Source organism: Bubalus kerabau, chromosome 14 (genome assembly GCF_029407905.1).
Source record: "Bubalus kerabau isolate K-KA32 ecotype Philippines breed swamp buffalo chromosome 14, PCC_UOA_SB_1v2, whole genome shotgun sequence".
NCBI lineage: Eukaryota > Metazoa > Chordata > Mammalia > Artiodactyla > Bovidae > Bubalus > Bubalus kerabau.
Window position 1 is genome coordinate 10,103,097 of NC_073637.1, and position 22,196 is coordinate 10,125,292.

Sequence of the window (22,196 nt, forward strand, 5' to 3'; positions counted from 1 at the left end):
GCTATCTCCAGGACGGCACTGTGGATTTAATCTGGTTTTTGAACTGCCCCTCTTTCTACCAGAAAGTAATCAATCTTCCTTTCACTATCACTTCCCTGGGCAGCGGGGGCCGGTGGGGAGGGTGGTCGGAAATCCAGCTGCTTGACAGCCTACGCGTTGGGACGGCGAAGGTAACTGATCAGACGGATACAGACAGGCACATGCTCAGCAAGGACCAAGGGGAGTCAGGTTCAAGAGCAGAGGTGTGGCCACAGCCTCGCTGTGCAGGAGCCCAAAGGCCAGGGAGCTGTGGGGCCTTGTGTTACAAGCCTCTCAGGCGTCCAGGTGCGCTTTCTCTGAATAAATGGCTCCCAGCTTTCTCTGTACCCCTCCAACTATGGTCATCTGGTGCCCAATTAACGGACAAGGTGTCCATCCAGGGCACACTCCTGCCCTGTTCTTGGTACCCCGGCCCCTCCAGGTGCATGGACTCAGAAGGTCTGGGATCCAGACTCAGATCTCACTTCTTCCTCTCCCCATGACCTTGGGCACAGCCATTTAATCTCTTTGAATCTCAGTTTCTTTGAACAACTTGGGAGACCCCTATCTGGGCGACCATATGCTTTGTTAGTTGAGGAAATAGGTATGCATGAATGCACCATCCTCTCTGGCTCTTAGTGGCTCATCCAAGAATATCCGTTCATACACAGAAAACGGCAAAGGAAAGTGTGTGTGTGTGTGTGTGTGTGTGTGTGCATAGTCATGTTTGACTCTTTGTGACCCCATGGACTGTAGCCTGCCAGGCTCCTCTTTTCCATGGAATTTTCCAGGCAAGAATACTGGAGTGGGTTGCCATTTCCTTCTCCAGGGGATCTTCCCAACCCAGGGATCGAAGCTGAATCTGTGTCTTCCACATTGACAGGCAAGTTGTTTACTAGCTGAGCCACTGGGGACAGAAAGTTTAGCAATTGCTTAATAAATACCAGAAACTCAGCAGAGCGCATTTTGTCTTATCTTCATGGCCATCCCATAAATGGAGGTATTATTGTCCCATTTTATAGAAGGGAAAACTGAGGGTCAGGAAGGTTGAATACATTGCCCCAAACCATTCAGCTCGTAAACCAGTACTTGAACCTGGGCTAGGTAGAAGTCTGGGCTACCCTCTTAAGAGTAGCATTTTGGTTGTTGTTGAACTTCAGAATCCAAGAGAGAGTGAAGGAGAGAGAAAGTAGCTTGTGGTCAGCAAGCTCTGTGTGCCCAGCACCGTACGTGCATTATCAACTCATTTCACAAACTTTGGTCAAGCGCTTCAATGTACTAGGTTCTGGTTGCAGGAAAGATGCGGGGGGACACCTTCCGTGTCTCTTGGCAACCTTGCACAATAGGCATTAACATCCCACTGTACACATGCATGCACTGAAGTTCAAAAGGTTAAAAAATTGTCCACCTGCCATATCGGTGGTGTCGCAACAGAGCAGAAATGGAGGAAGTGGAGAGAGAGAAAAGTTTTTTTTTTAAAGAAGGGAAGAGACATTCATCCTGTTTTCTTCCTCTTTCTCTGTGTAGATGACAGGCAGCCCCCAGTGCCTTCATCAAGCCAGCTGCTTCCCCACCACATCTCTGGTTACAGCGTGGGCAAGACCCAGTTCTGATTAAGAATTGTCACGCACCATCTTGTCCAGAGGGCAGTGGCAGAAACAGCTTCCCTCTGTCCCGCACTGTGGCCCTTCCTGTGACGTCTTCACCTTCGAGGGACCCTGGGCTGTCACAAGGATTAATTACCCCACCACCCCCTTGGATGGGAAAGGAAATCACGGTTATTAAGTTTTGATTAAAGCTTCATCAAGAGACGTTATCGGCTGTTTGAAGATTGCTGATGAAACAGGCCACTTTATTTCCTGAAAAGACAAACTGCATGCCAGCAGAGCCAACCCACCACGAGTGGTCCACTTAGCCTTTGAGTATTGCGGGTGATTTCCAGCACAGCCCGGTGGCTGTCAGCCTGCAGACGTGGCCGTCAGGAAGCTCTAAAACTCCGTGGCTGTCCCTGTCTTGTCCTGCCCTGCGACTGAGCCTCTATCTCTGGGCTCTTTCTTTGGAGTTCTTCCCCAACTAGGCCTGGTTTCCTCCAGCCCATCCCTGCCCCGCCCCCTCAGTAAAGCAGAAAAGGCGACCATGAGGAAAAGAACTCTTAAAGTGCTCACGCTCCTCCTCCTGTTCATCTTCCTCACCTCTTTCTTCCTGAACTACTCTCACACCATGCTGGCCACCACCTGGTTCCCCAAGCAGATGGTCCACGAGCTCTCGGAGAACTTCAAGAAGCTCATGAAGTATTCCAACAGGCCCTGTACTTGTACTCACTGCATCGGGCAGCGCAGGGTCTCCTCCTGGTTCGACGAGCGATTCAACCGGTCCATGCAGCCGCTGCTGACGGCCAAGAACGCGCTCCTGGAGGAAGACACGTACAACTGGTGGCTGGTGAGAACTGGGGCTGTGGGTGGGTCTCGTGGGAGGCGGGGTGAGGGGCTCCTGACGGCCAAATGCTCAGTCCCTGGCGTGCACTTGGGGCCCTGCCAGGCGCTTGGTGAGATTCAGAATATTAGTCATTCATTCATTCAGCATCTGTGTATTTAGAATCCACTCTATATAAATCAAAGCCAAGGGTTCTGTAGGCGTTTCCGGTGTCTGCCGTAACAGGTAACGTAGAAGGTGGCTTGAAGCTACAGACGTGCGTTCCCTCTTGTTTCTGGAGGCAGAGTCTGAGATCAAGGTTGAGATCAGCTGGGTTGGTTCTTCTAGAGGCTCTGAGACACTTCATCTCACGCCTCTCTCCCTGCTTCTGAGGGTCGCTGGTCGCTGCGAATTCTTTGGCTTGTACACACATCCCTCCAGTCTCTGCCTCCGTCTTCACACAGACCCCTTCTCTGTGTCTTAAGCGCCTATCTTCCTTCTTCTGTGAGGACACCTGTCACTGAGTTTAGGGCCCACTCTGTATTCAAGAGGACCTTATCTCGAATTCCTTAACTACATCTGTAAAGATTGTTTTTCCAAATAAAGTCCCATTCACAGGTTCCAGGGGTCAGGACTTGGACATATCTTTTTAGAGGCCACTATTCAACTATTACTGAGGAGCAAAAAAGAGAGTCCTTCTCTCATGGAGTTATATTCTGACAGAGAGAGATGGATAACAAACAAGAGAGGCTCAGATAGAAGTGCTCGGAGGAGGAACTTCCTCCCAAAGGGGTTTGTGATAGGGGGGAGCTTGGGGCAGAAGCCTCTCTAAATGGGGTCAATGGGAAGGTCTCTGAGGAGCCAGGACTTGAGTGGAGACTAAAGGCAGAGAGGACGCAGGCCGTGGAAGGATCATGGGAAAGTGCGGTAGGTCACAGGGACAGCAGGTGCAACAGCCCTGGGGCCGCATCAGCTTGGTGTCTTGGGGGCGGGCGGAGGTGAGTAGAGGAGCTCTGTGTGGCTGTGAGCAGCGGTTGCTGCCTCTAGAGGAGGTCTGGGGGCAGGCAAGACCCAAAGCGAAGAATGTGGCATTTGTGTCTAAGTGCAGCAGAAAACTTCAAGAGTTTTAATCAGGAGAGGTCCATGATCTGATCTAGTTGTTTGAAAAGTAACTCTGGTTGTCAAATGCAAAATGGATTGAAGGAGAGTGAAAAATACCCCAGTCATTCAAGATTTATTGAGCATCTAGTAGATGCCAAGATATTTAGATGGAAAAAGAGCTTTCCCTTTTTAGGGGTGGTGGGAGAGAAGGGAAAATGGACAATCACAAGACTGAGTGATGGATGGTAGGCACCCAGGTACCCTGGGTTTTGCTTTTAATTTCCTATATTATATCAAGAATGATTCTGAGGAACTTCATCTTGCTGAGTTCCACATTGAAGTCATAATAGTCTCCTCACTACATTTCTCTACAACACTGCAAACATTAGGTTTTAAGATTTTTATTTATTTGTGATGCTTTAATGGGCAAGGGGTAATGAATTCACATTTTTTTCAGTATGCACGAAGGCTGAATATTTTCCCGCATGGCTGTTAACATTTTATCAGTTTTTTAAATCCCTACCCCAGTGCTTGTCTGCAGTCCTTCTTTGCTGGAGTTTAGCCTCTGGTTGCCACTTGGTAGGGGCTTTGCAGGGGAGGAGGGGAGGCGAGAAGGGGCCTCACCAATAGAAATCAACAGAAAGGAGCAGGCCTTTCGAGCTTCTGGGTTCCTTGTCAACACACAGACCACATGTTTTGAATAAAGAGTTGGGACACCACATCTGACAAGCACTTCTGTCCCTCCAGGCAGAGACACAGAATACTGAAATCAAAACCATCCTGAGAGCTCCCGGGAGGCACCATAGCACCGCCTAAAGGCCCCCAGGCATCCAGGACAGATCCAGATCTAGGATGCTGAACACAGAGCCCTGCCTTTCAAATGCGATGGGCCTGGCAGGAAATGCCCTGCAGGCTGGGGGGCTGGCAGGGGGCCATGGAAGGTGCTGGATGCATAAGTCAGAGGGGCTGGGCCTAGACCCGCTCACCCTCTCTGGTCTGCTGCCTCTTCTCCTCTGTCTCCAGGTCGAGGTGAAGGACTTGACTGAGGTCACCCAGCCGTCAGTACAAAGCCAGACCTGGGGCTGCGCCGTCTGCCCCCAGGCACTGTTGTTTTCTGCCTTCTTGCCCACTGCGGCCTCTCCAGACCCACATGGGAGCGAGGGCAGGGAGGCTGGACCAGGGATGGAGGCTTCAGGGGCTGGAAGCTGACAGCCCAAGTGCCTTGGGGATCACAAAATCCCCCACATCCTTCATATCAGGGTCACACTGGCTGTCTCAGCTTCTGCCTCCAGGCTCTGCCCTAAGGCACGAGCCCTACCAGCAGCAGCAGGCACTGGTTGAGCCCTGACTGTAGACAGGGAAATACACTACAGTACTTGGAAACTAGTCAGGAGAGTGAAGGGGAGGAGGTGACTTTGAACCTCTGCCCACTCTCTCCTGTGTGCTTGTCAGCAGCCCTCTGGGACTTTGCATTGTCATCTACAGAAGACAGAGAAATCAGGAGGTCCTTTCCCAGGGAGGACAGGGACGCAGCAGGGTGTGACCAGCCTCAACTCCCCAAGCCAGTGAGGGGACGCTTTAGGGTGCTCATCCCCAGAAACACAGCTAGATCCCGGCCCGCTGCCCCCGGTTCTGCCCGCTCTGCCCTCCCCCAGTGGCCTGGATCTTTCCATCTCTGGACCTCAGTCTTCTCTCCTGCCAATGAAGGTCGGGAACAGAGCCAAGATTCCTGGAGTGTGAGCTGGGGGCCCGGGGCGTGATTCCTGGTGATACGGGGGCGGGGCCTTTAAGAGCATCAAGTCAGGCATGGGTTGGAGAAAGTCATCCCTGCTTTAATTCTCTTTCCATCTTTGAAGTTGCAAGGGTTACATGTGCCTCCTTGTTTCGTGATGAGCCTTTTAACACCTGCCCATCTCAGTTCTATTAATAGCGAAGACAGGGCGGCTTGCCCGGGCAAGCAACAGGATGGAGCTGGAAGTGAATAAGGTGATTTTGTTTTCATCATATTGGATAATTACTTTTTTACTTCTGCCAAGTAACTCTTGCTTTCACGTGTGGCAGAGATATGAGACTGCCTTTTAAAATAAACTTACTCTTTAAAAGCGGTCAATCCTAAAGGAAATCAACCCTGATCATTCCTTGGAAGGACTGATGCTGAAACTCCAATAGTTTGGCCACCTGATGAGAAGAGCCAACTCATTGAAAAAGGCCCTAATGCTGGGAAAGATTGAACACAGGAGGAGAAGGGGGCAATAGAGGATGAGATGGTTGGATGGCATCACTGACTTAATAGACATGAGCTTGAGCAGGCTCTGGGAGATGGGGAAGGACAGGGAAGCCTGGCGTGCTGCAGTCCATGGGGTCACAAACAGTTGGACACGACTGAGTGACTGAACAATAGCTTTTTAAAATGAATCAGGAGTGAGTCGGTAATAGGCGAATGGGACAACGAAAGGCTGTCCTCCCAACACGGGTATCCTGCCAGCTCTGAGCCTTCACACACTGGGTCCCTTGAGACAAAGCAGGCATGTGTCACGTAGGAGGCACTCAGTAACTACTGCTGAGCTCTGGATTAAAGAATGCCACGTGGCTCCTTAACCCAGCATGCAGCGTCATGCTCCCCAAGGACTCTCTCTGGTCTTGGGTGCATCCTCATGATGTCCGGGCCCTTCCTGGGTGGGTGTCCTCAGAGGAGGTTCCTGATGGGGAGCTTGGCTGTGGTCTTCAATCTCAGGGCTTGTCAGTGTGTGGTCCCCACTTTACCAGCAGCAGCATCGCCTGAGAGCCTGTAAGAAGCGCCGAATCTGGCGCCCAGATCTTGCATGTTAACGAGATCCCCAGGTGACCGTGTATTCGGGAGCCTGGAGCTGCCCCAGGAGGTGCTATAGGAGCAAGTGTTTAATCTGGATGTGCTTTTGGTCTTGTGATAGAATAGGCATCACATGGGCTCCCCAGATGGGCAGTGGTAAAGAATCCACCTGCCAATGGAGGAGACTCAAGAGAGGTGGGTTTGATCCTTGGGTCGGGAAGATCCCCTGGAGGAGGGCATGGCAACCCACTCCAGTATTCTTGCCTGGAGAATCCCATGGACAGAGGAGCCTGGAGGGCTACAGTCCATGGGATCACAAAGAGTCGGACACGACTGAGTGACTAAACCATCACCACGTACACACGTATTTATTATCCTAACTCTTTATAAGTGTGCAATTCAGTGACAGTAAATGCATTCGTGATGTTGGGTAACCGTCACCACTACGCATACCTGGCACTTTCAACACCCCCAGCGAAACCCCATACCCATCAAATAATAATGACCCCTACCGTCCCTCTCATCCCCCAGGCAACCACCATTCTACTTTCTGTCTTGATGAATCTGGTGACTTAGTATCTCCTGTAAGTGGAATCGTACAAATATGTCCTTCTGTGTCTGGCAAGTAAGTCAGTGAAATAACACTTAGCATATGTGTTTTCAAAATTCACCCTTTGGTACTATATATCGAAATGTTCCTTTTCTCTTTTTAATAACTGAGTGATGTCCATTGCATGGATGCTCCACGTTTGCTTTATTCATTCACTTGTCAATGAGCCCTTGGGTTGTTTCACATTTTGTCTATTGTGAGCAAAGCTGCTCTGAACACAAGTGAACTTGTTCAGGACCCTGATTTCAGGTTTCTTTCTCCTTTTCTTGGTCACAGCTTGTCGGACCTTAAATTCCCTGACCAAGGATTGAACCTGGACCCTCAGCAGTGCAAGTGCCGAGTCCTAACCACTAGGGAGGTCCCTGATCAGTTCTTTTTAATACTTAGCGATGGAACCTCTGAGAGACCGCCAAGCAGTTTGCCACCGCGGCTGCACTATTTTACGTTCCCCCAGCAAGGCACGAGGGCTCCAGATCCTCCAGGTCCTCACCAGCATTTGTTAGTTTCCCTTTTTCTTTCATGATTACCATCCTGTGTGATGTTTACAGAGTGCCTGTGGTCATTTACAGAGTGCCTGATGTCATTGCCGGAGGCTCCCCAGGCACGTGCCGTGGCTTAGGCTAGAGGAGATGCTAGGTGGCCTTACCCATGGGACCATCCAGGTCTCCTGCTCTGCCTCCTGTTGTGGATGCTGGCTCCTCCCGTGCCAGGTGGGGACCAGGCGCCCGGGGACCTCCCCACACAATCCCCCAGTCACTGATCTCCTAGACAGTGGCCAGAGCAACAGCTAACCTCACCTTTCTCTCCCGCAGCCCCTCCCCTGTCTTTGAGGCTAGTGAGACAGGTGGGACTCACCCCACAGCCACCTCCCCCTACCCAGCCCCAGGGACTGGGCTTTCCGTAGGTCGAGGTTCCAGGGCTCTGAGACAGGGGTGGTGTTGGGGGAGAGACGTTAAGGTGGGCTTATAAAAGCCTGGCTTCAAATTCCCCTTTGGATTCGGGACACATGCTCAGCAGACTCAGACCCTCCTTCCTTGTGTTGAATTGACAGCACTGTGGCCTGGTGACGCAGGAGATACGATGCTTCTTAGGAGATCGCTCCAGGTTTCACTCTGAATGGGCGAGTGGTCTGTGTCAGCATGTGGTCACCGTGCAGTGTGGCCAAGCTCCCCCAAAGGCAGTGGGCGGATGTGGGTGGGCAGAGGGGGCCTCACTACGGCAACCCCTCACCCTACTGTCGTCCCTGAGGGTCCCGCTCCCAGTGCTGGTGCTCGGTTGTGTCTGACCCCGTGGACTGCAGCCCTCCAGGCTCCTCTGTCCGTGGGATTCTCCCGGCAAGAGTGCTGGAGTGGGTTGCCATTTCCTCCTCCAGGGGATCTTCCTGGGTCAGGGACCTAACCCGTGTCTCCTGCATTGGTGGGCAGATTGTTCACCACTGAGCTATCTGGGAAGTCAGGGAAACTCCTTAACCCTGGGCCAACCAGGTGGCTGGTCGCCCTCAGGATAAACCCAGTGTTTGCCCGCGCCTGGGGGTCAGGGAGTTCCCAGTGTAGTTGACCTTGGGTGTAGACGTGAAAATAATTCGTTAAGCAGACAATGGACTCCTTGATGCATCCGGCGAAGCGCTGATTCTTAGGTCTGGACAGACCCCAGTGGTCCTGGGCTGAGGCTGCCGAGCGGTAGGATGGGGAGCGGAGCAGGGGAGGCGGGCGTGGAGGGTCACCTGGCCTTTCTTCCATGTGCCTCACTCATACCACCCGGTCTCAAGAGGCCAGAGCTGCACCACGTTCATGAAAGTGAAAGTGTCAGTCACTCAGTTGTATCCGACTCTTTGTGACTCTATGGACTCTGTCCTTGGGATTCTCCTGGCAAGACTGCTGGTGTGGGTTGCCATGCCCTTCTCCAGGGGATCTTTCCAACCTAGGGATCAAACCTGGGTCTTCTGCATCGCAGGCACATTCTTTACCCACCAAGCATAGCAGGTGCTCAGGAAGTATTTGTAGACTGAATGAATGATCCCTGGCCTTCCCGTCTCCCCAAGTGGCTCCTGTGGGGGAGGTGGAGCTCTGTCTCCAGGTCTCTTGGGAGGAACCAGGTCACCAGCCCCGGGGTCCAGCCCCGCTGACTTGCGTCCCGTGTCCTCTGCCCACAGAGGCTCCAGCGGGAGAAGCAGCCTAATAATCTGAACGACACCATCAAGGAGCTGTTCCAGGTGGTGCCCGGGGACGTGGACCCCCTGCTGGAGAAGGGCTCGGTGGGCTGCCGGCGCTGCGCTGTCGTGGGCAACTCGGGCAACCTGAGGGAGTCCTGGTACGGGCCTCAGATAGACAGTCACGACTTTGTGCTCAGGTGAGTAAGGCCCTCGCCCCCTAGCCCACCCTACCACCCCCACCTGGGCCCCTGGAGCTGCAGAGGGTGTCATGGCTTGGGGTCAGGAGGTCAGGACTCCAGTCGGGGAGCCCAGACTGCCCCAGAGCCTCAGTTTCCCCATGTGCGTTGCAGGATGGGGATGAATCAGCAAGGCCTCTCTGAACCCAGAGAGGAAACCGGGCAGGGAAGCACCCAGTGGGCGGGAACTCGGCCTAGAGCGGCCTGGCTGGAGGACAAGACTAACAAGATTCTTGTTTCGTCTTTGCAGTCCGTCCCTGCTTGGCCGTCTAGGCCATAATATAACTTATACTTCTAATGCAATAATAGGTTTCCCTGTCTTCAAGTGAAATGAACGTTCCAGGAAGATGCCAACCTCTTTCCTGGGTTTCTCGTCACCCCCACACCAGGGACCAGACCCAGGGCACCAGTGCCCAGCATGAGACTCTCAGGCAGCCATCCCTAGACCCCTTCTAGAACTGTCCCCCATGTCTGTGGACTCCGACTTTATGTCTTTAGACCACTCACCTGGCCTCGGGGAGCCTCAGTGTACTGGTGTCCAGTGGGAATGTCTATGGTGAGGGGGAAAGAGTCAGATTTAGGATCGACAGGCCCTGAGTTCAAGGCTGCCACTGGGTAGCTCTTGTGTTCTGGGACAAATTCTTTATGCTCAGATTAGTTTGGCCGTAAAAATAGGACCATGAAATACATATACGAGTTATCCTTAAAGGTCAACGGGGTACATCACTGCACCGGGACAGAGTCAGTTGTTGGTGGTGGGGATGGTTAGGCTCACCTGAGATCATAAATGAGAAAAAAGTTGCTAAAGCATCTGACCTGTGCCCTCCCTGTGCCCATTTTACAAATGAGGAAGTTGGGGCCCAGCGAAGGGGACACAGCACAGCCTCTCTGAGCTAAAGCTGACCCTCCAAGTCAGCTTTGATGCTGACATGATGCCTGTCGTCTCTCCCTCCCCCCCCCCCAGGATGAACAAGGCCCCCACTGCAGGGTTTGAGGCCGACGTCGGGAGGAAGACCACCCACCACCTCGTGTACCCTGAGAGCTTCAGGGAGCTGGCAGAGAACGTCAGCATGGTCCTGGTCCCCTTCAAGACTGTCGACCTGGAGTGGGTGATCAGCGCCACCACCAAGGGCACCATCTCCCAGTAAGCCCCCTTGAAGAGCCTGCATGGCAGGGGGTCACTGCCGAGGGGTCACTTCTCCTCCTTGCTGAGTGAGGTCCTCTGAGCCCCCTGCCGTGCTGTTCCACCCGCTACAGCCACACTCATGCTGTCCTGCTGGCGCACCTGTCCTCCCCAGGCCTCATCCTAGACAGCAGAGCCCCGCCCCCAGGCTGCCTCCGGCTCTTCCTGGTACCCATCCTCCCATCACCCCGATGACCCCGAGCTCTGGCCTTCCTCCTGCTCATGACTCCCCACGCCACAACACAATAGACCTCCCAGGTTTGCTTCCCCAAAGTGAAAAGTGAAAGTGTTAGTTGCTCAGTCGTGTCTGACTCTTGGCGACCCCATGGACTGTAGCCTGCCAGGCTCCTCTGTCCAGGGGATTCTCCAGGCAAGAAGAACTGGAGTGGGTTGCCCTTGCTTCCCCAAATGCCCTGCGAGTCTCCCAGGAGGTGGACCCTGCTGAACTTTCTCATCTCTATGCTGCTGCCCAATTATGACAGCACCCCCGCCCCCACACCTGCCTCTCACACTCAAAGCAGCCTCAGCCGGGCTGGGGGACGGCTAGGGAGACTGGGTGAGGAGCATGTAGGCTCTGGTGTGAGTCCCCAGTCCTGCCTGGAGCATTGGCGAGTTAGTTCACATCTGATTTGTTCCGGCCGCTTGGCACGCATCTCGCTGAGCTCACACTAGTCCTTCATGACCTCTGTCCTCCAGGGAGACCTGGAGGCTTGGCCTCTACACAGAGCCAGGCTCGCACCCGGTCCCATTCCTGCCTGAAAGAAAAGGGGCTTAGTGCCCAGATGGCTGAGCGCCTCCTTGTCTGAGGCCTGGTTAGGAAATCCGAGGGATTCGGGGTGCAGGGCAGTGAGGGAAGCAGGCTTGGGCAGAGGAGGGGCTGTATCAGCTGGGGCTCAGCTTGGCCTCCGCAGAAGGTCCTCAAATTAGCCACGATCGCCCTCTGGTGTCCATAATGGGCTACTGCAGGAGGTGGAGCCCCTTGCTGAAAGAGTGCTTCTACCCGTGGCCCGCCTGCCTCTCCCCGTGGCCCGCCTGCCTCACCCCGTGGTCTGCATTCCTCTCCCCGTGGCCTGCCTGCCTCTCCCCGTGGCCCGCCTGCCTCTCCCCGTGGTCTGCATTCCTCTCCCCGTGGCCCGCCTGCCTCTCCCCGTGGCCTGCCTGCCTCTCCCCGTGGCCTGCCTGCCTCTCCCTGTGGCCCACCTGCCTCTCCCCGTGGTCTGCATTCCTCTCCCCGTGGCCTGCCTGCCTCTCCCCGTGGCCTGCCTGCCTCTCCCCGTGGCCCGCCTGTCTCTCCCCGTGGTCTGCATTCCTCTCCCCGTGGCCCGCCTGCTTCTCTCCGTGGCCTGCCTGCATCTCCTGGCGGCCCGCCTTCCTCTCCCCGTGGTCCGCCTGCATCTCCCCGTGGCCCGCCTGCATCTCCCCGTGGTCCGCCTTCCTCTCCCCGTGGTCCGCAGTCCTCTCCCCGTGGCCTGCCTGCGTCTCTCCGTGGCCTGCCTGCGTCTCCCTGTGGCCCGCCTGCCTCTCCTCATGGTCCGCCTGCCTCTCCTCATGGTCCACCTGCGTCTCCAGCCCTCCCCGCCCCAGCCGATGCCCAGGCAGCCGGCCCTCTCCCATGCTAACCAGCTGTCTTTTCCTCCTGCAGTACCTACGTTCCTGTCCCTGCCAAGATCAAAGTGAAAAAGAATAAGGTGAGTCAAGGTGCAGGTGCCTTGCCCTCTGAGCTCAGCCTCGCTTTCAAGGCTCCGCCTGATGACAGAGAGAGCTATCTCCGCGCTCTGCCCGCATCTGGCTGCAGAGAGCCCCTGGGCCCCCAGGGTTGGCGGCAGTGGGTGGGCCCCCACTTAGAGAGTGGAGAGACGAACCCTGGAAAGTTTCCCTAAACCTGGACCCTGGACCAGCCCTTGTCACCAGTGCACATCCTCCGGCCGCCCCAGATCTGCTGAATCAGAAGCTCTGGGTTTTTACAAGCCGCCCAAGGATGCTGACGCTATTTGAGAGCCACTGCCCATATGGTGTGAGCATCTCAAAGCCAGTCCTCACCTCCTGTCTCTCTATATCGCCATGTTCCCCAGTAGGCCCTGGTGTGGGGTTGGGTAAGACGTGGGCAAAGGGCAGAGGGATGGTGGAAGCAAAGTGTTGCATGGAGATGAAGAGATCAGGTTCAGAGAGGCCAGGTAACTTGCCCAGAGACACACAGCTTGTGCACTGATGCTGTGTGATGTCCTCCCAGGGGTGGCTGTGTGACGTTGAGCATGTTACTTAGTGTCTCTGAGCCTCGATTTCCCCACCTATGACACGAGGAGAGGGACAACTGGCATGGGAGGTCATTTTAGGGGCTGAAGGTCATTCAGACCCATGTCAGGCCAGACGGGTGGCTCGGTGTCTTCCTGCAGGATGGCAGGAGTGTCCTTGTCCCCAGCTCATGCTGCTCCCTTGGAACCTTCTCCTGCAGCCTCATGTCCTGCTCCTGGCCTCCTTGACTGTAGTTCAGATGCCGCCTTCTCACCCTTTCCATCCTCACCTTTCTCTGCTTTGTTTCTCTCTGTGGTCATCCTCTATTCCAGCATGCTCTGTGTATCCGTGATTTAGATTCAGTTCAGTTCAGCTCAGTCACTCAGTCGTGTCTGACTCTTTGCAACCCCCATGGACTGTAGCACTCCAGGCTTCCCTGTCCATCACCAACTCCCCGAGCTTGCTCAAACTCAAGTCTATTGAGTTGGTGATGCCATCCAACCCTCTCATCCTCTGTCGTCCCCTTCTCCTCCTGCCTTCAATCTTTCCCAGCATCAGGGTCTTTTCCAATGTGTCAGTTCTTTGCATCAGGTGGCCAAAGTATTAGAGCTTCAGCTTCAGTATCAGTCCTTCCAATGAATATTCAGGACTGATTTCCTCTAGGATGGACTGGTTTGATCTCTTTGCAGTCCAAGGGACTCTCAAGAGTCTTCTCCAACAGAGTTAGAGTTCAAAAGCATCAATTCTTCGGTGCTCAGCTTTCTTTATGGTCCAACTCTTACATCCGTACATGACTACTGGAAAAAACATAGCTTTGACTATACAGACCTTTGTTGGCAAAGTAAATCTCTGCTTTATAAAATGTGGTCTAGGTTTGTCATAGCTTTTCTTCCAAGGAGTAAGCATCTTTTAATTTCATGCCCGAAGTCACCGTCTGCAGTAACTTTGGAACCCCCCAAAATAAAGTCTGTCATTGTTTCCATTGTTTCCCCATCTTTTTGCCATGAAGTGATGGGACCGGTTGCCATGATCTTTGTTTTCTGAATGCTGAGTTTTAAGCCAGCTTTTTCACTCTCCTCTTTCACCCTCATCAAGAGGCTCTTTAGTTCTTCTTTGCTTTCTGCCATAAGGGTGGTGTCTTCTGCATATCTGAGGTTATCGATATTTTTTCCCTGCAATCTTGATTCCAGCTTGTGCTTCATCCAGCCCAGCCTTTCATGATTTAGGTTAGGGTCCATATTGTCCGCTAGATCATACCCCTCCCAACCCCCCGTGTAGGGATATGAGCTCCGGGCACTGCTGTGTCCCCCGTGGACACAAGAGCGTGCAGCACTTGACGTGTGCCTGGTCCTCCCCCAGCCCCTCACCCTGGGCCGCATCCTTCCCTCCACAGATCCTGATTTACCACCCGGCCTTCATCAAGTACGTCTTCGACAGCTGGCTGCAGGGCCACGGGCGGTACCCGTCCACCGGCATCCTGTCTGTTATCTTCTCACTGCACGTCTGTGACGAGGTAGGACACACCCCATCCCCCGCTGCCTCGTGTTCCCCAGGGGGCTGCGAGAGCGCCTGCGGTCAGGACCTCCATCCCCACTCCCAGGCCTCTTCTGGGAGCTCAGGTCCTGTCTCCACGGTGGGGCTTGCAGTGCCTCCTCCATAGGACCTTCCAGGAAGGAGTCTTGTTCTCCTGGTGTGGGAGCTGCCCCAGGTAGGGCCAGGCCCAGCAGGTAGCTCAGACCTGGGGGCCAAATAAGGGAGCAGATTGTAATGGGGAAGCTGTCTGGGGCTTCAGTTTCCATCTCGTTTGCTTGTTAGAATCATCTGTGCAGCTAAATTCTAGCTCCCAGACCACAGCCCAGCCCACTTCCACCAGAACTGCTGGCAGTGGGGACCAGGGACCCCAGGGTTCCCCCAGGCACCCAGGGCTTCCTCTGCTCACCAAGATTGAGAACCAGTGATTTTGTAAAGCGTGCCTTTCCCCATCCAGAGAAGGCAACGGCACCCCACTCCAGTGTTCTTGCCTAGAGAATCCCAGGGACGGGGGAGCCTGGTGTGCTGCCGTCTATGGGGTCACACAGAGTTGGACACGACTGACGTGACTTAGCAAGCAGCAGCCTTTCCCCATCATGGACTCTCCTCGCCGTCTGCCAGGCTGTGCCCATGTTTCCATGGGCGATCTGGGGTGCTCACTGCCTGTGGGCAGTGAAACAGGAGGGGGACCACAGTCCCTCCCCCCTAACTTCCTCCCTGGCCCTGGTTCAGGCAGGACCCTCCAATGTCCCTTCTTGTCACCTATGGTCCATCCTTGCCCCCTGCAAGGCTCCTAGCTGGAAATCGCAGGTAGGAGTTGAGGGAGTAGTAAAGCCCACCCACCATCTCTAACTCATGTGCTCTGCCACCATCTGCCCCCATCCTTCAGCCAGAAACCTGGGTGTCCCCACCAGAAACCATATCTGCCTCTTGACTCCCCCTGCTGCCCCCACCTCCTGTGTGCTGGTCACAGAGACCATGGGCTTCTGCCTCAGGAGTGCCCTTCCCTCCTGCCCTGGGGTGGCCATGTCCGTGCTGGCGTTTCCTAAAAAGTCTGCAGTCAGCACAGAGCTGTCTCCTGGTCTGGCGGGCCCCCACCCCTGGAATCTGTCTGCCACGTTGCATCCCACATGGCTGTTCCTCTCCCTGAAAGCCTCTTCCCCAGTCCCTTGGGCTTCCCAGGTGATGCTAGTGCTAAAGAACCCACCTGCCAATGAAGGAGAGGTAAGAGACATGAGTTCGATCCCTGGGTTGGGAAGATTCCCTGGAGGAGGGTGTGGCAACCCACTCCAGGATTCTTGCCTGGACGCTCCTATGGACAAAGAAGCCTGGTGGGCTAGGATCCATAGGATCACAAAGAGTCGGACGTGACTGAAGCGACTTAGCATGCCAGACCCTTCCTGGTCATCTTCTACTCATTTTCCAAGACCCAGTTCGAAGGTCACCTTGTCGGACAAGGTCTCTGCCTCCTCCGGTCACCTCGCCCTCCTCGGTGCGGGGAGGCAGGGGAGGGGGACTGTGGGGAAGCCCTGGTGTCAGCCCCTCTTGAGGGCTCAGTTGGTGGCTGTCATAAGTTAGCAGCTCAAGGGACTGTTACACCTTTTCGTCATCACCTCCTCTTGAATATGGGCAGGACTGTGATTTGTTTTTAAAAGATAGGATATGAAAAAGTACTTAATATTTGACCCTTTGCAGGATAAGTGTGCTGATCTCCGAACAGAACAAAAGCAAACAAATAACCATCTATTAAACTTTCTAGCTTATTTAATCATGAAATATATTATTTTGTGTTAACACTTGTTTCTCCAAGAAGCACGTTAATTAAAAATACTTTTTGGGGGAGTTTTGAGGAAAGAAAAGTTAGGATTTAAGTTGCATAATGTACAAGTAAAATTTTCTCATATATTTTGTCTTTTACCCTAGTTTAAATTTATTAAATGGTGATATCATAGAAGCTAGAGAAAGAGAAAATATCCTGGAATCATATAACCAAAAATATGTATTTTTGTCTAAGTAGACAATTTTTTCCCCTAAAACAGTACTCATCCCAGCAAGGGCATGTTGATAAAGATATGATTATCTATTGATTAAAAAAAGAAGCAGCAGCAGCTCCGAGGGCTGAGATCTAACTCCCTCATCCCTAATTTCTCTAGCATCCCCCTGAACTCTGACGGGTTTAATGCACATTTGACACAGAATAAAGGCTCAGTAAATGCGCGTCGCGTGTAAGAAGCCTGCCCCCCCACCCCAGACGGTGAGGACCCCTGGACCAGATGAATATTAGCCTAGGGGAAGAAAAGGATCAGTACCTTTTCTTGGTGGATCACACCCCCCTCTCCATGGTCGTCACTCTTGGCTCCATTTCCCAGATGAGGAAAGTGAGTCTCAAAGAAGTGGTTTGGCATTCACAGGTTATACCAGCAGGAAGCAGAACTGGGGCCTGGGGTGGACTGCTGGACTTTGAAGTTCTGCTATTCAGTCCTTGGAGAAGAGGTTGTACCTCCGCGGAGGTGGACCCAGCAGGCACAGACAAGCAGTAGGCTTCCATGATGCCTTCTGGCCTTGGACTTGACTTTTACTCAGCTTGCCTTTGTGACACCAAGCTCCCGGGAGTTGCGCTCCTGGAGGCTGTTTCCCCCACTGGCCGGTCCTCATGTTTGCTTTGCCTTTGGCAGGTGGACTTGTACGGCTTCGGGGCGGACAGCAAAGGGAACTGGCACCACTACTGGGAAAACAACCCATCGGCGGGGGCTTTTCGGAAGACTGGGGTACACGATGGGGACTTCGAGTCCAATGTGACGGCCACCTTGGCATCCATCAACAAAATCCGGATCTTCAAGGGAAGATGACGCTGTGAAAGCCTGAGGACAGGTGCCCCACATGCGACTCCGCATCCAGCCCCAGCTTCTCACCGGAGCTGTTCTTCTCCAGGAACTTCCAGGACCAGCCTCAGGGGTGTGCCCAGGTGCCCCTTGCAGCCTCTTGCACCCCAACATTTGGCAGCATCTACTCAGCAAGGTCACTGACCCCTGCCAGGGCTGCAGAGCAAGTCTCAAAACCAGTCTCGGGAGGGGAGAACCCCTGCCTCGCTGCTGTTCTGGGCTGGGGGAGGCGGGGAGACTCTGGAGAGGCCCCAATCCTAGGAGTCCCATGTTCTAGAGGAGAGGATGGTCTCCCGAGGGGAAGCACAGAGACTACGCTGCCGAGGGGTCCGGGGCCAACACTGATTCTTGCTCGGAAGTTTCTGGGTGAAGATGACCTCCAGGAGAGCCACCCCACCTCCCCTTTCTGCCCAAAGATCATTAAACTGTGGCCATGAGGGGTCCCCGCCCTGAAGGTCTTCAGGACTCTAAATGCCCAGGAGATGTCTTCTTCCCAAGCTGACGTTTCCTCGAGTAATTGATCTCTGTGGTTACCATGACAGCTGAGCATGGCTCTAAGTGCTTCCACGTGCCTTGGTACTGGGGGGAGAAACGCATGCATTGACTGAAATGTGGCAAGAGCCCCAGCTTGGGGAAGGGGACCCCAGCAGCGCACTCCCCTTGGTCTGTAGCTGGGGAGAGTGTTCTCGTTTCCGGACCCAGTGTCTGAGCTGCAAGAAAGCTCAGTTGGAACTAGGCTCCATCCAGAGGCCCGTCAGCCGTGGACCATACATTCTCATTTTCACAGACTATTGGATTTGGTGCCCGTAACCTTCCAGAGCTTTGCAGTGGAGAGGGGGCATCAGCCAGCAGTTGCCACCAGGGTCAGATCCCCCCCTGGCCACCTGTGTGAGGATGTCCTAGAAACGTGACCGTCAGAGGGGAGAAGTCATACCTCATCCTTCACATCCCAGCTGCTCTTTCTTCCTCGTCAGCCTTCCTGATTATTTATTGTTTTGTCTTTTAAATTCAACTGACATCGTCTGCACTTTGTGACTCGGTTACGCTCGCTTCTGCAGGCAGCTGCCATGTGGGCACTCAGAGCCAGTTTTGTAGAAATCTTCAGACGTGGGGTACTGGGGTGTTTAGGGCTTGAGGGCTTGCTGGTGGGCAGACCCTGGGATGTCGGGTTGATAGGTTTGCCAGATGCTATGTATCTCCTTCTCTTCCAGCCCCACTTTCTTCTTCCTCACTGTGGGCTTAGATTCAGTCTCGGCTAAGAATCTCCAAATCAAGCGGCACTGTCTGGGGGCTGGGTGGGAATAGACTCATAGTCCCAGGTGGCGCTTGTGGTAAAGAACCCTCCTGCAAATGAAGGAGACATAAGAGATGCGGATTTGATCCCTGATTTGAAGATTCCCCTGGAGGAGGAAATGGCAACCCACTCCAGTCTTCTTGCCTAGAGAATCCCCATGGACAGAGGAGCCTGGTGGGCTACAGTCCATAGGGTCACAAAGAGTTGGACATGACTGAAGCGACTTAGCATACACACACTGACATTTAATCAAAAACAGAGAAATTTCTTGCTGTCGAGGGCATTCCCTGAAGGGCCATGGGTGCCTTGAGAAGGTGTGACCGTGGCCTGGAGGAGGATGAAGGATGCTACTCTCAGAGGCCAGGGGGTCCCGCCCCACCGCACCCTGCAGCCCTCTGGCAAGCCCTGCCCCCCGCCTCCGTGTCTCCCTCTGACAACGGGGAGTGTCCACAGCGGGTATCGGTCATTTACAAGTGTCCCTAGAAGTCACACACCCTGCTGGTTCTTCCCCTGAGTGTTTGCCTGGGGAGAGGGTCCAGTTTTTCTTTGATTCTCTAAGGTTCAGAATCCAGAAAGTGTTTTGTTGTTTTTTTTTTTTTTAAAAAAAAAAAAAGCAAGCAAACAAAAAAAACTGTTCGAGCATTAAAATCCTCCAAAACCGAAGACCCTCTTGACTGACAAATGCTTGTCAATTGCTGTGAGGTCATGATTCCCAGCGTAAATCCTCAGAGGCTAGAGGTCACGGCAGTCCTTGGCGTGAGGAACTCTGCCGGGTGTGTGGCTGACTCATTGCCACCTGGTCTCCACCCCGTCTCTCCCCGCCACCAGGCTGTTCATCGTGACAGGCCTTTCAGCCCTCGGGTCCCCTTTTGCAGATGAGCAAAGCAAGGCCAGAGAAGGGAACTGACTGCACAAGTGAACCAGCTGTGAAATAGATTTCGCGCTAAAAGAGGATGTTGTTGGGTCCCTATTAGACCACCTAGAGGTGGGCGCCCCAGCCCCTCCGAGACCTGTAGTCGGTATAAGCTTCTGACTACCAGCCTCTCAGCACCCGGCTTCGTTCTCAGGCCACCACGGGGGCCTGAGGCAAGCTGTGACCTCTGCCTTCTCACGCTCTTCTTCCAGTGGAGGAGATAGCATCTCGTTTTTCCCACAGCTGGGGCAGACACGGCTTTGTGTCTGTTCCTGGGCTTACCAATGGCCACCTAAGCGAATCCAGCCAGCCACTGTGGCCAGGATTAACACACCATTGCCTTAAACCAGTGGGGCCCATACCTGGGGTAAGGGTGGCTGAGACCTGGACAAGACTGTTTCCATGGGGGTTTGGCCACCAGCCAGACGGTGAGAAGCACCCACAAGAGGAGGCTCTCCCTGGGGCCCAGCATACCAGCCCAGGGCTCTGCCCATTCCTCAGACAGAGCTCCTTGGAGACTAGCCCCGGGCAAGCGTTAGAGGCATTCCTGTTGCAGCAGTCAGTGCTGAGCCTGAAGCTAAAGAGGCCAGGCTAATGAGGGAGAAAGATGTCAGCAACACCCTAGCCTTCTGGCTCCCCCAGGGAACCAGGAAGCTGCTCTCTGGTGCTGGAGCAAAATCTACACCTGTAGCCATATCCCCTGGAGCCCCTGGCCTCACCCATGGCAAGGAGAAGAAAGGAGGGCAGGAGGGTAGTGATCTGGGGCAGAGAAGAAAGTTCTTGAGTGGATGCGTTTGGAAACCCCAGCTTCATCAGGTATTGTCCAGAAAATCACCTAGGCTGGATTAGTGGGAGAAGCCAGATCTAAGGAAATAGGACATAAAAGGGAGACTTCCAGGCAACGAGGGGTGGGCAGGTGATTCCTATGGTGGGTGGGAGCGGGGGAGCAGGTTCAGGAGAGACCACCCCCCCAAGGCTCGGCTGTGGCCAGAAGGGCCAGGGAAAGGGGACAAAGCTACCTCGATGCAAACTGGGCCTCTGGATCCAGGCAGAATGCAGTCACAGAGAGCGCTGAGCACTGTGATGTTTGCTTCAGCTGTTTCCTTCAAGGCAGCCTGAACCCAAAGAAAAAGTGGAAGACAAAACAGCTCACCCTCCCTCACGTGCTTGTGGTTGGAAGTGCTCTCTCCAGGGAAGCCAGAGTTGGCTGGACTCCGGCCACATGCCATCAGGACAGGCAACTGTTCTCACCCCTCCAAAGAGCTGGGGGCCGTCACTGCGTCCATCAGGGACATCTGGTTTGTGGCAGGGTTGGCCACAGGCCATCGGCTGGCCGTCCTCTTGTGTGGTCTGGGCTAATGTGTTTTGAGCCCCCTGGGGGGCTGTGCGGGGGGGCGGGGGGCGGGACATGACACCTGTGCGCAGAAGAGGGTGAGGAACAGCTACCAGGTGAGGCGGCATCACACAGTCCTCACCCAAAGCGACGCATTTCCTCCGAGCCTGCCTCCAGCCCCCTGTTTCCCTCCCAGTCCATCAGAGATCTGTACTTATGTTGAACTTGACCCTGTTGCTCAGCTTCTGATCTGCCATCGTCGCCCACCCGCCCAAGATCCTGGTCCAGCTTTAAACCGGGTCTATGGCAGGAGCCCCCACTGGGCCCCGGGAGCATGGACGTGGTACACCGTCGCGCTAACACTTAACCCAGTTCGTGTCAAAGCCAAAGTTCCCCGAGCACTTTTCCCCTCTTTGCAACCCTTTTGGTGGGTTGGTTGGTGTTGTTTTAAAGTCCGCTTTCTTTGTCTGCCCCTCCTTGCCTGGCTCCCGTGTTTTGCAGCTGAGTGTTCATCTGGATGCTTTTTTGAATGAAGTTGGCAAGAGTCTGCTTTCCACAGCCTCTGCTCTATTTTTTATTTTTAATTTATTGTTGAATATTTCCAACGATCCAAATCAAAATGAATAAAAGAGAGCTATTTTATCGTTCGGGTGTGTCTTTCGTTTTTCTGTAAGGGCGGTGTCTTAGTGCGGCTTCTCAAAGTCTCCATGCAAGAGACGCTTTGAGTCTTAAAAGACACCTCCGGGGTTTAGTGCCCACCCCAACCAGGTACCCAGAGGCTCAGGACATGAAGAGCTAGCCTCTGCTCAGATGCAACTGTGCCTTCTCCCTGCTGTGTGACTAATGCCAGTCACCCAAGCCCTCTGAACCTCAGCTGTCTCATCTGTCCAACGGGCACCACTTCAGGAGCTGCCAGATGGGGTGTGAGGTCTAGAATAAATGCATCCTAGGAGGCTGGAGGAGACGCATGCCCGCTCAGTGCACTGAGTGTTTGCTGAATGAAGTAGCCTGATGTGGGCAGAGTTAGTGTCCCTCCTTCCCGAAGAGATGGGCACATCCATGTATGGGTCCAAGTGCAATCCAGAGTTGGCACAAATTTCCCAGGTTTTAGAATAATTCCAGCAATCCAATCACGGGACTACAGAATGGAAAGTTGGTGTCAGTAATACTACCTCCCGGTTGGTACAGCACTTCACGGTTTGCACACTCCCTCCCTAGGGGTGGTCTTGAACTTTCCCAACAGCCCTGCAGGACTGGTGAATGGCAGCAGGCAGTTGCGGGCAGAGGTGAGGTTCAAGCTAAGACTTCCTTCCCTCCCCAGACCTGGGGATCCCTGTTCTCTTCAGTGACACCTCCCCAGTCTCTTGACAAGTTTGAGGTGACCTGAAGGCCACTCAGGAGGCAGGACGGTGCAGAGATTAGCACAGGCGCTCGGGAGTCAGGCTGCCCGGGGTCCTGTGTATTAGCTGTGTGAGCTTGAGCAAGTCGCTT

At 54.0% G+C, this 22,196-nt stretch overlaps 1 protein-coding gene across 1 annotated transcript in view; it reads left to right on the forward strand.

Annotated features, from left to right (window-relative positions):
• ST3GAL1 (ST3 beta-galactoside alpha-2,3-sialyltransferase 1) overlaps window positions 1-20,740 on the forward strand; it is a 90,452-nt gene extending 69,712 nt beyond the window's left edge. The window contains exons 4-9 of the mRNA XM_055545718.1: window positions 1,546-2,457; window positions 9,103-9,299; window positions 10,303-10,482; window positions 12,164-12,209; window positions 14,147-14,266; window positions 16,959-20,740. Of these exons, the coding sequence (XP_055401693.1) occupies window positions 2,155-2,457; window positions 9,103-9,299; window positions 10,303-10,482; window positions 12,164-12,209; window positions 14,147-14,266; window positions 16,959-17,132 (1,020 nt within the window). The 5' untranslated portion in view covers window positions 1,546-2,154 and the 3' untranslated portion in view covers window positions 17,133-20,740. The remainder of the gene's footprint in view (window positions 1-1,545; window positions 2,458-9,102; window positions 9,300-10,302; window positions 10,483-12,163; window positions 12,210-14,146; window positions 14,267-16,958) is intronic.
• Window positions 20,741-22,196: the final 1,456 nt, after the last annotated feature.